Source organism: Sapajus apella, unplaced genomic scaffold (genome assembly GCF_009761245.1).
Source record: "Sapajus apella isolate SASKATOON/1434 unplaced genomic scaffold, GSC_monkey_1.0 scaffold137, whole genome shotgun sequence".
Taxonomy (NCBI): Eukaryota; Metazoa; Chordata; class Mammalia; order Primates; family Cebidae; genus Sapajus; species Sapajus apella.
Window position 1 is genome coordinate 3,248,948 of NW_022437077.1, and position 15,968 is coordinate 3,264,915.

At 51.5% G+C, this 15,968-nt stretch overlaps 1 protein-coding gene across 2 annotated transcripts in view; it reads right to left on the reverse strand.

Moving 5' to 3' along the window:
* The window catches only part of TOX2 (TOX high mobility group box family member 2), a 158,638-nt gene extending 143,566 nt beyond the window's left edge, over window positions 1–15,072 (reverse strand). Inside the window, exon 1 of one of the 2 annotated variants that reach the window (XM_032263661.1) lies at window positions 14,934–15,072. In XM_032263661.1, coding sequence (XP_032119552.1) covers window positions 14,934–15,032 — 99 coding nt within the window. In that variant the 5' untranslated portion in view covers window positions 15,033–15,072. Of the gene's footprint in view, window positions 1–13,719; window positions 14,668–14,933 lie in introns of those variants that run through there. The other variant, XM_032263662.1, reaches the window with a different exon arrangement.
* Between the last annotated feature and the right edge of the window lie 896 nt (window positions 15,073–15,968).

Consider the following 15,968-nt stretch of genomic DNA (forward strand, 5'->3'; position numbering starts at 1 on the left):
CAGGCACAGTGCCTCAAGCCTGTAATTCCCATACTTTGGGAGGCCAAGGTGGGTGGATCACGAGGTCAGGAGATCAAGACCAGCCTGGCCAAGATGGTGAAACCCCGTCTCTACTAAAAATACAAAAATTAGTCAGGCACAGTGGCCGGCGCCTGTAATCCCAGCTACTTGGGAGGCTGTGGCAGGAGAATCACTTGAACCTGGGGGAACGAAGGTTGCAGTGAGCTGAGATCATGCCATTGCACTCCAGCCTGGATGACAGAGTAAGACTTCTTCTCGAAAAATATAATAAAAAAATAAAAATACTCAGAGGTTCACAGAAAAAGGGAGGCAACTGCACAGATGAGCAGGTCAGACTCTGGGAAGCTGAGGATGAAGCTGAGGTCAGAGGCTGAGCAGGAACCAACCATGTGAAGAATGAGGGCAAGAACATTCCAGGCAAAGGGAACAGCATGTGCAAAGCGCCACAAGCATGAAAGAGCACAGTGGGTCTGAGAAATAGCAAGAAGGCCAGGGTGGTTGGAACAGAGTCCTGAGGGGGACTGACTCTGACGTTGCTCATCACCATGTCCCCAGCATGAAGCCTGGTGCCTGGAACAGAGGCTGGAAGCACAGGCAGGGGAGAGCTCACCTGAGGACTTGCAGGACAAAGGAGTTGAATGTTATCTGCTCACCAGGGGAAGGCACTGGAAGGCTTTAAGCAGAAACCTGAGAAGATATGATTTCGGTTTGTAAGAGCTCATCAAGCTACAACAGAAAGCCATTGAGAAGCTTTCTTTTTGTTTTTTTTTTTGGGGTGGGGTTGGTTTTTTTGAGACATGGTCTCAATCTGTCACCCAAACTAGAGGGCAGTGGCACAAGCTCAGCTCACTGCAATCTCCACCTCCCGAGTTCAAGAAATTCTTCTGCCTTAGCCTCCCTAGTAGCTGGGGTTACAGGTACCTGCCATTACTGCCCGACTAATGTTCATATTTTTAGTAGAGACGGGGTTTCACCAGGTTGGCGAGGCTGGTCTCGATCTCCTGATCTTGAATGGTCCACCCGCCTCTGCCTCCCAAAGTGCTGGGATTACAGGCGTGAGCCACCACGCCCAGCCCCGTTGAGCAATTTTGTACAGAGAAGAGACAGGATCCAATTTATGCATCATAAAGATATTGATGGTGGCCACCATGGCTCCTGAGCTCATCCCGATCTTTGGTCGCTGGATAGTAAATGTCTCCGAACTCCGCGGAAAGCTAAGCTTCCCTGGCTGGCATGTGGGAGGTGGCCACCTTTCGGCTAAGCAAGACAAAGCAGCAAATGACAGGGCATGTTGACAGAGTGTCAGACAGAAGCATGGCCATAGGCAGGTGAAAAACTGTCCCAGAGGACACCTCAACAGGCCGTGAGTTGCTGTTAGCATCAAGCCATTAAGAAAACACAATGATGTGCTTCGCTGATCCTGAAGGACGTCATCCGGACGGCAGGCAGACATTCAGTGCTCCGTCCAAAGGAGCAATAAAGCGACCAGCACAAGAGCAGCTGGAGGAAACCTGCACCATGCAAGCGGGCGGCCAGGCCCTTCAGTGCCTCTTAGTCCTTGTCTCATTTAAAATCAAAGCCTGGCTCTTCAGCATCTGTAGACAGATTTGGAAAGGGAATTGAAGCTAACTACATCAGGTGCTTAAACATACATCATTACCTCATTTAATTTCATAAACAAGTAAGCATTGCTCATCACATTTTGTATATGAGAAAACTGAAACCAGGGATAATAAATAGCTTCCCAAACATTCCTGGCTCCCTTCTTCAGTCTCATCTCTTGACACTCTCAGCCCTTCTGTGCCTTTGCGAATGTTGTTCCTTCTACCTGGAATGCTTTTCCCTACCTTCTTCACCTGGCCAAGTTCTACTCACCTTCAAGCACAGGTAAGTGTCCCTCCCTCTGAGAATCCTCCCCTGACTGTCCCCAGCCTAGCCTGAGGGTCCCACTCTCCTGTGCTGCTTCAACCTAATGCTGACCACACACACTTAAAATTGTTTATTTCTGTCTCTCTAATAAGATCATGCTTCTCAAGGACAAGGACCATGTCTAAATCACCTGTTTCTGCCTGGCACCTACCACAAAGACTTGCATACAGTAGGCAGTGCATGCTCTTTGCATAGCTGTATGAAGGAGGGAAGGAGGGAGGGAAGGAAAGAAGAAGGGAAGTGAGGGAGGGAAGAAAGGAAGGAGAGAAGGGAGGGAAGGAAAGAAGGAAGAAGGGAGGGGAGGAAGGGAAAGAAGGAGGGGAGGGGAGGGAGGAAAGGAAGAAGGGGAAGGAGGGAAGGAAGGAGGGGAGGGGGAGAGGGATGGGAGGGAGGGAAGAAAGGAAGGAGGGAGGGGAGAGAAGGAAGGAAGGAATGAGGGAAGGGAAGGAGGGAGGGAGGGAGGAAGGAAGAAAGGAAGGGAGGAAGGGAAGGAGGGAATTAGCTCTTCGTAAGTGGCAAAACTAAGACTGAATCCCAGGCCAGGCCAGTATGACTCCAAAGCATATCTCCTGTGGCGTGCATGCACGTGTGTGTGTGTGTGTGTGTGTGTGTGTGTGTGTGTCTTACATAGAACAATCAGAAAATGTGCATAATGAAGAATATATTTAGGACATACTGAGGACTCCATTCTTCCTTCCAAAAGAGATGCCAAAAATACCAACCCTCAGGGAAAAAAAAATTAGGATGATGAATACGGGGATAAAGGGTTAACTAAATCCTTTTCCTTGTTGCAAGAGAATTTCACCTTTGTTAACTGCAGTGCATAACTTCCCTGAAAACCTGACGAAGGTGGGATGTTAATTATGTTACCAGGCAACTCTGCTCATGGTAAAAATGACCCCTGATTGGTAAGTTGCATCTGAACTGGGAAGAACTATAAATAAGTTACAAATATCTGAAAAAGAAGCCATACTTTGGATTTTCCTGGATGCGGTGACATTTGTACCTGACATGCCCCTGGGCCCTTGAAGCTAAGCCTATGGAATTGTTACAATGGATACGGCTGCGGGGAGAATAAGGCTTCTAAGCCAGGATGGCTTCCAAATCTACCCATTGTATATTTCATTCCTCTGCACTTGAACCAGAGCCTGGGAGGGAGGGGGCAGCAAAGAGAATAGCTCCTGGCCACCTTCGTGGACCACTGCAGAGACTGTTGCAAGAATTACTCCTGCAGACGAGAACAGCTCACGTGCCTTGCTGGCAGGCTGTGTCAGGCTGTGTCCCAAGTCTTTCAAGGAGACTGGTGCCAAGTGTCCGCTGTGTTCGTCTTGTGAGCCTGGATGTTTCATTCGTCCTGAAAAGCTCCCTGTGGGAATTGCAATGAGGAAGAAGGGAACTGATACAGGAGAGAAAAGAGACAGTCCCAGTGGGAATGAGCACTACACCGATCCTGAACTGAAAAGCTCCTTAGACTGTATAATTTATAAAGGCATTAACACCTAGGATAGGGCCTATCCTCGCTGTTCTACAGAGGGGCAGAAATGAGGGAAGGGAGACTTACTTGCCCTCCCACAGGCCTAACCACCAACCTGAGGTGCAAATGTGACTAAGTGAAGAAACCAAGACTCAGAGAGGCTAAGTGACAGGTCCAAAGTCATACAGCTTGTAAGTTTCAGGAAACAAACCCAGGCACTTCCATCACACTCAAAGTCACGTTTGGATCCAACATCTGGGTTTGCATAAAAATGAACTTCCATCTCAGGTGGACATAGAAAACAGAGAAAGCACGGGAGTGGAGGTAGGAGGCCCTCTTACATCATGTAAACAGCACCCCATAGTCGCTCGCTAAATATTTGCAGAATAAATGAGACACAAAGGGCCCAGGGTCCAGCTTCCACATCATAAAGTTCAGTTCAAGTCAAAACACAGCACAATGGAACAATAAAATGTATGCAAGGGATTGACCCTGGGTTATACTACTGAGTCAATTCATTTCCAACAAGTTACTAAATCATTCCTGCAAATTAGGCCCAGCTTGGAGATAAGCACATTTTAATTAGGTGTACCGTAAAGGCATACTAAAACCAGGGGCCAGCGATGCATGCTTCCATCCCCAGCAGGAGGAAGTGAGCTCCCCCTGGCACCCTGACAGCTGCAGAGAGAGCTCGGCCCAAATTCCAGCTCTGCCTAACAGCCTCCTCTGCCACCCTTCTGTGACCTGATTCATCTGGATCTCAGTCTTCTCACCTAAAAAATGGGGACAAATGTGCCCAGCATAGTTCTTAGGAAGACTTAAGGCACATAAGAAAATAAGAAAAGGCTGGGGTGAGAAATATTATGAGATTGCTGGAAACTAAGGAGTCAAAGAAACAGGCTGACAGCAAAGCCTGTGGGCACTGGGGAGCCGGCCTCAACACCTAACCGAACCCCAGAACATTCCAGAGAAAGGAAGCCTGGGCTGGGACCCCTGTGTCGGTCCAAAGCCCTGGGAGAAGCCGATTGTTGGTTTTGCCCCCAGGCTAATGTCAAGGAGAAGAATTCTCTAATTGAAATGAGAAATCTGCCCGGGAGATTCCTTCCTGCTGGTGGGCACGAGGCTGGAAAAAAGTGCACCAATGCCCCGGGCGTAACTGCTGGCCTACCTGAGGGGCAGAGAGGCCCCCAAGAATGTCACAGGCTCATGCCACGTGGCAGTGGGGTCTGCACTCGCACACCACACACGGGGCATTTCTACTTTGCATCCATGCTGCCCACACACACAGTCACAGCTTCCACCCGTGTTGAAACTGGCAACCACAGGACAGATCTAGACCCCCCCCCCCGATTTACACATTTAAATATCAACCAAGAATCAGCAGGCATCTGTAGAAAACATCAGCATAAAAGAGAGGCCTAAAAGTGAGCAGAAGAATCACCAGTAAAACAGAGTTAAATGCAGGAAACAAAAGACCACTTTTTAAAAAATTGAATTACCATCTTCAAAGAGATTCAAGATAGTCACATATCCATAAAAGAAGAATAGACCACCATAATATGAGATCAATCAAGAAACTCAGAATTCTGGGAAAATGAAAAAACGATTACAGAAATAAAAACGAACATATTAAAAGTGGGGAACTAAAGAATGGGTTTGATGGGAACTACACGCTCCACGCCTCTTTCCAGTGGATACCGGGGACACAGGGCTGCATGGGGAGAAGGGAGAGGAACAGAGGGTGAGGGGGACCTCACAACTTCTGTGTGTCTTACAAAGAGCAAAATCTATTTTTTTTTTTAGATGGAATCTCGCTCTGTCACCAGGCTGGAGTGCAGTGGCATGATCTCAGCTCACTGCAACCTCTGCCTCCCGGGTTCAAGCTATTCTCCTGCCTCAGCCGCCCAAATAGCTAGGACTACAGGTGCATGCCACCACGCCCAGCTTAATTTTTGTATTTTCAGTAGAGATGGGGTTTCAGCACGTTGGCCAGGATGGTCTCGATCTCTTGACCTCGTGATCCACCCTCCTCAGCCTCCCAAAGTGCTGGGATTACAGGCATGAGCCACCGCACCTGTCCCCAAATCAATTTTTTAAAAATAAAAGAGCAGCAGGACTCAAGATAAAGGAGAAAATGATAGAAAAGTGAAGTGCGGTTGGGAGTGAGTTAATGAACAACAGCCACACCATGAGAGCCTAGGTTATGGCTACAAGGGACCCACTCCTTTGCCTCTGAGCTTCGTGGGAGCTCAGTGAAGGTGAAAGGCAAAGCCAGGGACACTGACCTGCATCGAGGCAGGGCAGAATTAGACAGGAATCCAGCCCAAAGAGGAAGCCCTCGCTTTGCCCGGAGGTGACCTCCTTAAGCATGGCCCAGAAGCTCCTCGGAGACCCATCTGGAGTCCTCCCTAACACACAGGAAAATGTGTGACAGCTCAGTGCAAGAACTCTGGAATCCCACCCCAGAGCATCGAAGAGCATCTTTGAGCCCCTAAAAAACCCATTAGTTATCATTTGTCTTCCCTTGGACCCAAGAAGTAACCATCCTGCCTTTCCTATGCTAAGCAGATGGCACATCTCTCTCACGTCATGAGACAAAGGAGAACTTAAGCAAGTGAGTGATAGTCACGGAAAGTCATTCACATGCTGGCCCTTGATTTCCTGGGAACCAAGAAGAAGGTGCATTTTCTCTCCAGGATGCATCTCCCTGAAATGGACACAGTGGTACTCCCCAGCCCCCTTCCAAATGCTCACCCCCAACCCCAGGAATATCAGCTGCGGGGCTTGTAGCTTGCCCTTCAATGGGACTGCTGTCTACTGCAGAGAACTCCTTTGTCCAAGGGAACTGCCTGCTGTTCACTTTTAGGCCTCTCACTTACGGTGAAATGACTGGTGTTGCAGGAATCAAAGGCTTGGCAGTCCCCTCACCTCCATCTGGGACAACGCTAAAAAGCCACCTGAGCAACACAGCTCCCTATGGGATGACGTTCATCAGAACCACAGGATGGGCCAAGCCAGTTTCTCCCCTGCCCAAGCGTGTTTCCTGGACCAGCAACATCAGCACCTTCCACTTGCCAGCAGTGCCCACTTTCAGCTCCTCCCCAGACCTGCTGAGTCAGAACGTTTGAGAGTGCAGCCCAGCAGTCTTGTTTTAACTGAGGTCCAGGTGATTCTGTTGGGTAAAGTTTGAGAAGCGGAGTATCGCGGGCTACTGGCAGAAATCGAATGCAAGTCATTAGACTTTCCTATCAGCAGAAGACCAAGAGACAGTGGTAGAGGACAGTCAAACTCCAGCGACGTGACACGTTCTGTATTTGTGCACCACACCCCTGGTTCCAGGTACTCCTCTGCTTAAAGCCCAACAGGCTGGGGTGCAAGGCTCTTCATAACCATCTCTGCTGGTGTCCCAGCTCCCACGCAGGCAGGTTTCCCCTCCATAGGCTGACAGTGTCACCAGACCACCCCTGCAGTGGCTGCTCCCTCTGCCTAGAACATCCCCCCTACTCTACACACCCCAGATAGCCCACCTGGCATTCCTGTAAGACTTCACCGTGTAAAACCTTCCCAGACTCCTGGCACTGGCACTGCTCAGCCAATTTTATATTTAATTATCACTCTGCATTTTGAGCCAATTGATTACAAATCCATATAGCCATTCATCCAGTAAATAAAACTTTTCTATTGAGTCACTGAGCCTCCAGGACAGGGTTGAATCCCCAGCACCCACTAGACACCGCATAAAAACCTGTTGAACATCTGAGAAACCCAGCAGTAAACAGGCCATTAAATATTGAAAAGCCACAATCACGTGGCTCATCCTAGCAGGCACCAGGATTAGCAATTGTACGGTAGCAGGTTTTAAATATCAGGGAAATTGATCAAAATTTATTATGCTGTGTCATACAACATCGTTTCACGAAGACATAAAATTACAATTTACCACAACTCATTAGGTTAATAATTACTTACCATATGTTTTTACTGTTGCTCCCAAACCATACTGAAAAATCACCCTGTAGGTTTGAATTCATGTAAATAGGATGACTGCCAACTCCATGGATACAAGATGACAGAAGGAAGACAGTGGACTGAAATCCTGGCTAGAAAGCACGCACGTGCCCTGCGGCAGTGCTGCGACTCTCTTCACCATCCTCTTCTAGTTTACCTGTGCTACGCTTTCTTCCCACACCATTGGTTCTCAACCAGGGGCAACGTCTGGAGACATTTTTGTTGTCACGACTGGGGGCAGGGGGATGCTCTTGGCATCTACTGGGTAGACGCCAGGGATACTACTAAACATTCTACCATGCATGCTGCAACTCCCACAACAAACAGTTATTAGGTCCAAAATGTCCAAGTGCCGAGGCTGGGAAACAGCATTCTAAATTAGACAGAATTTCCATACCTGTTACTTTCATCTGATCTTCACAGCAATAGAAGACAGGCACTTCTGTCCCCTTGTACAGATAAGAAAACTGAGACCTGAGCAGCTAAGTGATGGGCACAAGTTCACCTGCCCAAGCCACTGGATGGTGCAGCTGCGATGTGAACCAATGTTCTCTGCCTCCAAAACTCACTGTCTCTGCTACACAGCTTCAAGAAGGTAGCAGAAGGTAGAGGAAATGAGCAACTCTCTCCCAATTCACAATCCTGGACACGCCGATAAGAGACTCCTTCAACCCAGAGGCTCAGGAAAATCAGGTCCAGGGACCAAGACATGGAAGCAACCGATGTCGGGACGGCTAGCAGCCCAGGGCCGGAAAGTGGCGGTTCATGCCTGCAATCCCAGCATTTTGGAAGGCTAAAGCGGAAGGATCTTAAGTTTAAGCCCAGGAGTTTGAGGCTGTACTGAGCTATGACTGTACCACTGCACTCCAGCGTGAGCAACAGAGCAAGACCATGTCCCTAGGAAAAAAAAAAAAAAAGAAAACATGGCGGGACAGCTGTGGGGCGTTCTCCAGTAGCTGGTGCAGAAAAGCAGGTTCCTCTCGCATTTTAACTTTCAGTTGGGCTGCTCTTTGTGGATGAAAATGAAAGCATTTCCTGCGGGGGCCAAGTGCTACACATACATGATCTCCAACCCTCAAGCTCCAAAGGGGAGATGTCAGTGTGCCCATTTTACAGATGAGGAGACTGAGCCCAGGGAAATTAAATAACTGGCCTGCACTGATGGTGGTGAAGGAAGTATTCAAACCCAAGTCTGCCAGATTCCACAATTCACAATGCCTTCATATCCTGAGACCAACTCTAGGAAATCAGAGAAGCAAAATAGATCACCCTGCAGAATCCCATAAAGGGGAGGCACAGGACCTTGTCTTTCATGCCGACTCAACTCCTCTTCCCACCTACCAGCTGCTCTGTGTGCCAGGCTCTGTGCTCCAAGCCTACTTGGGGAAGCTCCTCTAGGAATGGAATGTCAGCCACTGACTCTGAGCCTCTACCCTGTCCTGCCCGGGACTCCTTGTGCCCCACAAAGTATTCAGATGACAACAGCCAAACGGTTGCTAAGTTCCTCAAGCCACAGGTTACAACTGGCAACCGCTAGATTCATTCATTCATTCAGCAAATATTTGCTGAGCACCTATGTCTCAGGCCAGCACTGGGAATACAAAGGTAAAGGCAGACCCAGTGGTTCCTGCACTCTGAAGGACAGCAGGCCCATCTCCTCAAAAAGCCCCATCCCACCAGCATTCCCTCACGGTACTCCCTCCGTAGTCAGAAAGGCTGTCCCCAGCCTGTATTTCATTATATTTCCACCCCGCACCATCCCTCTAGGCTGATGATCACTGATTTGCTTTCCCTTTGCATACAGGAAAACAGAGGCCCAAAGAAGGGCACTGACAGGCTCCACATCACCCAGCAGACAGGGGGTGGGGGGAGCACTGCCAGGCTGGGGCTGCTCCTACCATGCAAAAGTCCTGGGGTCCTTCCTGGAGGAGCCCCCAGCACAGGTTAGGAGAGGAGCTTTGGGGAACATATTTAGATGGAAAGTAAATGAGAGCCTCCTAGCAGAGATGCAGACATCCATCTAAGCCCTCCCTGGGGCCAGCCATCTCAGCTCTAAGCCCACCCGTCCCAGGGTGCCTTCCATGGGACCCACTCGCAGCTGCCTGTGCCCCTGCAGAAAGGAGCGGCAGGAATCTCACCCACAAAGGATGCTGGGCAGGCCTCACATAGGTCAAGTTCAGATCAAGTCCATAGTTTAACCCCACTTCATGAATGTGTCAAAAAGAGTTTCTAATCATTCATTAACCAAGTTTGTCCAGGTCTCATCCTTACAAGATGCTGTGCCCAGAGCTGTGTGGGTGGAAAGTTGAATCCTTCACCCGCCAGCACATATTTACTGAGCAATTATGGGTCAGCCACCATGCCAGGTGCTGGGCAGAATTCCTGACTGCCAGGAGCCCACAAAACCTGTACACAAACAACCAAACCACCTACACAAACTGTGGTCCTTGAATCAGCAGCAACATCACCTGGAGAGCTCATTAGACATGCAAATTCCCAGGGCCCCATGCCAGACCAATTGAATCAAATCTCTGGGGATGGAGCCCAAGAATCTGTTTTTAAAATCTTGCCAGATGAAAGACATGGAATCAACTCAAATGCCCATCAATGTTAAACTGGATAAAGGGAACGTGGTACATATATACCACGGAATACTTTGCAGCCATAAAAGGAATGAGATCATGTCCTTTGCAGGGGCGTGGATGGAACTGGAAGCCATTATCCTCAGCAAACTAACCCAGGAACAGAACACCTAGCACAGGAACAGAAAACCAAATGATGCATGTTCTCATTTATAAGTGGGAGCTGAATAATGAGAACACATGGACACAGGAAGGGGAACAACACACACCGGTGCTTGTCAAGGGGTCGGGGGGAGGGAGGGAGAGTATCAGGGTGAATAACCAATGCATGCGGGGCTTAACACCTAGGTGATGGGTTGATAAGTGCAGCAAACCACCAATGCACACGTTTCCCTATGTAACAAACCTGCACATCCTGCATATGTATCCCAGAACTTAAAATTAAATTAAGTTTAAAAAAATATTGCCAGACAATTCTTCATGTGTACATAGATTTGAGAAACACTACTCTAGATCATGAGACCATCCTCAACTTCCCTATTTAAAATCACAAGTCAGCCCTAAGCCTTGGGACCCCCAACTCTCTTTCCTGTTCCATTTTCCTCCAAAGTCATATTGCCATCAATCACGAGACCATATATTTATGACTTCCCACACTGATAGAGAAGCTCCAGAGGGCAGCAATTTGAGTGACTTTTGTTCACTGCTGCAGCATCCGTTGCCTTGCACGGTGCCTAGCACCAAGAAGCGCTCAATAAATATTGTTGGTAGAATAATGGATGGCAGAACATGCCACATCTTATCCAGTGCCAGTTCTTTGGGAAGCCTGGAGGGAAAGAGAAGTTTTCTGGCTGTGAAACACCACATGGGGAAGGTGGTACCCAGGTTGGCCTTGAAGGATGTTCAGTCCAGGGATGAAGGATGCTGGAACAGAGATGCTAAGCCTCTTCCTGGAATGGGCCCTAGATGGTTGACATTGTTGTTATCTAATTAGAAGCTGGTATGTGCCAAGAACTGTCCCAACCTGTGTCACTTCACTTAACCCTCCTGAAACTCACAGGCAGGCAATGTTGTCTTTCAGAGAACACCAAGACTCAGAGATAATAAATGATGTTCCCCGCCCACAAAAAGACTTGTGTAAGAATGTTCACAGCAGCTTTACTTACAATAGCTCCAACTTGGAAACAAACCCAAATATCCATCTGCAGGTGAATGATAAACCAATTGTATGATATTTACACACTATTACTCAGCAATTAAACAAACTAGGATATATACAACAACGTGGATGAATGTTGAAGACATTACTTTGAGCAAAAAGACAGACACACAAATGTTTATGTTGCATATCAAGTTCTAGAACTTAGACATGGTTAATATACCTAAGTTGAACTTAAAGAAAGCATTGGTAATAGAAATCAGATAAGTAGTTGCCTCTGGAGGTGCGGATAGGGCACGATGACTGTAAAGGGATGTGAGGAAACTTTCTGAGATGAGGGAAATGTTCTCCATCTGGACGGGGATGCTGGTTACATGGGTGTTGATATTTGTCAAAACTCGTGGAACTGTACACTTAAAATCTTCATGTTATTGTATGTAAATCATATCTCAGTAGAAAATGAGCTAAAAATCATCTGCCCTAGGCCACTAAGCAACAGATATTGGAACACAGGCTTGCCCAGTTCCGATGGCCAGTTTACACTAGTATGCCATAGTTGAGCAGGGATTCCCCAACTGCCCCCCAGCCTGGTAGAGTGCCTTGCCAAAATCTGAATGGAGTTCATAGTTACCCTAGGAAAGATGTTATGGCTGTAAACCCCTAAACTGTGACAGAGACTTGCAAAGAGGCCGAATGAGTATCCTGCTGGGAGTCCAGAAACCTGGGCTCAGGCCTCATCTTGGCTCTTTACTTGCTGTGTAATCTGTGAGTACGCGCCTCAGTGACTCAGTTTCCCCTTCTGTAATGCAAAGAAGGAGACCAATGGTTCCCAGCATGGAGCCACAGATCCATGGGGGCCACGGGGCCACAAATCCGTATACTCAAAAAGCACCTTTATTACATTAAATAGTAATGGATCTTCTTCATACCTGGTAAGCTATTTTCCTAATGCATGCTAATATTACTGTGATTAATAAAATACACATCTATTTCAAAGTAAAAATAAAACCATAGCAGCTTTTCCTCAGTGTGTATTTTCTCAAACAAACGATACCAAAAGAACAACCAATGTTCGTGACTTTGGTTTAAAGAGGCTGGGAATCTCTGTGTAGAGGATCACTAAGGGGACAGTCGTCAAGGGGACGGTCGCCAAGGGGATGGTCGCCAAGGGCCCTTCCAGGTCAACTGCCCCATAGTTGTCGGGCATCACTTAGGCAAATGCTTGCCCTTATGTATATAAAGCCTGGCGCCCTGTGCAACAAGCCTCTTGTCTGGGCTCCAGGGACGAGAGCCCCCCCCCAGCTTTGTGTGGGTACGTCCACTCCCCAGTGTGTGGATGCAGCCCAGCCTACAGGCCCCAAGTGTGGTCACTACTACACCCTGAGCCTCGGTTTCCCCTCCAGCTTTGATAGTGACTGAAGGTGGAGCCTGAGCATTTCCCTCCCCAACCACACCCCATCCACTTCTTAAGCCAGAAAAGGGGAGTTTCTGTTCACAGCCTGGCTCCACCCCCCAACCACCACCACTGAGGCCACGCCCACTTGGGAATCCGTTACCAAAAGACCTCTAGGCCCTAGATGAGTACAGTGACCTTCCCCTCCCGCCTCACCCTGCTCTAGCCTGAAGGACTGAGTAGCAGGTTTCACATCCAAGTGCAAGGTCAGACCTTCCTTTCACCTATCCAGTGGCTCAGCTGCATCCCCACCCTCACCCGTGCCCCGCCCCACTCTGTACACATTCTCATCTATGGGCCAGGGGTTCTACATTACACACAGAAACCAGAATCGCCTGCTTCTCATTCCCTCCCTGCCGGTCCCTTTCTGAGGAGATCGCACAGGTTCTGGTGCTGAGTCAGAGGTTTACAAAGCATGAGAATCAAGCAGGGGCCTCGGCTGAGTCCTGCCTCCAACGGTCCCCATTTGGGACAGCCCCACCCAGGCGAGATTTACAGAAATACCACCCTCAAAGGGAGTGCTCCAGGCTAAGCCCCTACCCACTCAGACTTTGACTCACAAATGCCCAACCCACCCACACCCCCAAACCAGAGGCTGGAACCTATCTCACCAACTTCACATTTTTAAAAATAACAAAGCCAAGGGCAGAAGACAGATCAACTGCCCCCACACCCAACCTTCTCCTCCCTGAAAACTCCACTTGCTACTTTTAATCTATTTTCCCTCCAACAGACTGGAGGCAGCTCCCGGCCTTCTCCTGAGGTTACCATCCCCCTTCTTCGGCTTCTAACTTTGCAGGTCACTGGACAAAAGAGAACCACCCCCACTCTTCGCAAGACCTCACTTGTCACCCACCCCCACCCCATATCGCGCAGGCCCTGGTGGCCCAGACCCTTCCTGCCCCCAGCTAATTGCGGGGTGCTTTGTCAGAGGCCGCTCCCCTAGGGCCTGAAGCCCGGGAGATCCCGGGATCTGTGCCGGGACGCCCCCATCCTGCGGCATCCCCACTACCAGGGGCCGGACGAAAAAAAGCCTGCGAGGCTGGGGAGAGACCCTGGGGGCCGCGGATCCAGCCACCGGACGCGCACTCACCACGCATCGCTACGGAGCCCGCGCGTCTGCGCCGAGGCCACGGGAAACCCACGCGCGCTGTTCAATCCGGGCTCCGAGTGACGAAAAGCCGCGCTCGGCTCCAGCCGGCCCGGGACCGACGCACCGACTGGCCGACGCGCGGACAGTCTGGCTTCCTAACTAAGTTTGAAAGTTCCCTCCCTGGAAACCGAAGGAAACGCGGACTGCGCAGAGGCGCCCAACCCATCCGGGCTGGGCCAGGCGGGGCAGTGAGACCTGATGCCTCGGGTTCGGGGTTCCAGGCACGCGAGCCTCCATCGCTGGGAACGCGCCCGGCGGAGCGCAGCAGGGACCTGGCGGGGGTGGGGGCAGCGATCTTGGAAACATGGAGGAGGGAGGGTGTCATGCATTACAGCCCCAGCCTGGAGGGACGCCTGCTCACCGTTCCCGGGAGGGGACAGGCCTCGATTGGCCGCTGTCTACTCGGAATCCGAGGCCCCGCCGGGCAGTGACGGCCAATTAGTAAACCGCCCAATTAGTGCGCAGCGGCGCTGAGAAGTTAAACCTCGACGTGCGAATGTGGATGACCGCGGTGTGGCCGTCCCTGGGTGTGACCTTGTGTGACTGCGCGGCCGTCAGGACGATCGCGTCTGAGGCTCCCCGTCCAGGGGGTAGCTGTGTGTGTCCGCGTGCGCCCTGGGAGGCGTGATGACTGCGTGCGTGTGGCTGTCGAGTGACTTCTTTGTGTGACTGTAGCCAGTTGCGCCTGGGTGTGACAGCGGATGGGGGCATGTCACGGTGTGTGTGGCATGGGAGCGTGCGTGGGTGACTCGTCTGTGGCGGCGAGGCTGCTTGTGGGTGAGTGGCTGCGTGTCGTGGTGTGTAAATGACTGTCAGGAAGACTGGCGTGGGACGGTGCGACCGTGGAAGTGGTGCCTGGCTGTCCGCGCGTGGCCTCGGGTCCCTGTGTGTCGGCTTGGGAAGGACTGCGAGGCTGTCAGGGGGACGCGGGTGAGGGGCCACTGTGTCGTCGCACGGTGGCTGTCGGGATGACTTCGGCCCGCGATCAGCACAACTCAGGGAGCGTGCGTGGCCGCGAGGGGATCGAGGTGAGCCGCCCGTGCCCGTCGGTGGTGCCGATGTGCGCGGCCCTGTGAGACCCGGGAGCGCCCGCGTCCCGAGCCGCCAGGTGACTCCGGCCCCGCCCGCCGGGGCCCCAGCCCGCCCCCGCCTACCTTGCCGCCGTGGTAATAGTCCAGGTGCGCCAGGCCGGCAGGCTCGGCCCCGGGCCGCGCGCCCACCGCGGGCGCCGAGGGGTACAGGCGGACGTCCATGGCGGGCGCGGCGGCGGCGGCGGCGGCTCCCGCGGGCAGTGCCTGGGCGGGCGGCGGGTGGGAGCCAGTGTGCGAGCGGGACTGCAAGCGCGGGGGGGCGGGCCGGGGGCGGTGCCCGGAGGAGCGCCCCGCCCCCGCCCCCCGCCCCGCCTGCGCGCGCTATTGTTCCGGCCTAGGGCGCTGCCGAGGGCCAGGGGCCCGGGCCGGGGCCGGTAGGTCCCTCCCCGGAGCTGGACCGCCGCCGGGTCCCGTCCCAGCCCTGCCTCCCAGAGGGGGGCGCGCCGGTCCTGACGGCGCTTTTCCGTCCCGCCTTTCGCCACCCACGGTGAGGAGAGAGAGAAGCCCGAACGACACCCCTCCGCAGAAGTGGGACACTCTTTGCCCTAAATACCGGAGGCGGCGCTAGCCTGGCGGCGTGGGGGCGGGGAGAGAAGAGGAAGGTGGTGACAGGACCACTTTGGAGATGGGTGCTGCCTTACCTGGGGGACTCTGGCCAGAGCCTGAGGCTGCTCTTAGGATGCCCGTCCCCTCCTCTTCTCACTGGTCTGAGTCAGCTTGAGAGGCCCCCCGGAGATTGCCGCACTTAAACTCTCACTCACATATGGGGAAACTGAGTCAAGGACTTGCAGCACCAGTAATGGAACTCCAGGTGGGTGGACTCCACTGCCCCTAAAGGATCCAGAACTGAAACCACCTGGAGAAGGCAGAAGGACCCCGCCCCTTTTAATGATAGGGAAGGGAGGGCGGTAGGAATGCGGAGTGCCCGAAGGTCTGAAGAGGGGCCTAGGATCTGCCCCCAGTTACCGTCTCTTGGAATGAGGAAAGGAAGAAAATGAGATGGGAAGGGGATGGCTCTGATGGTGGATCAGAAAGGTGACTGTGAAACGGGATTCCTCCCCAACCAAAAAAAAAAAAAAAAAAAACCCTCTCGTTCTA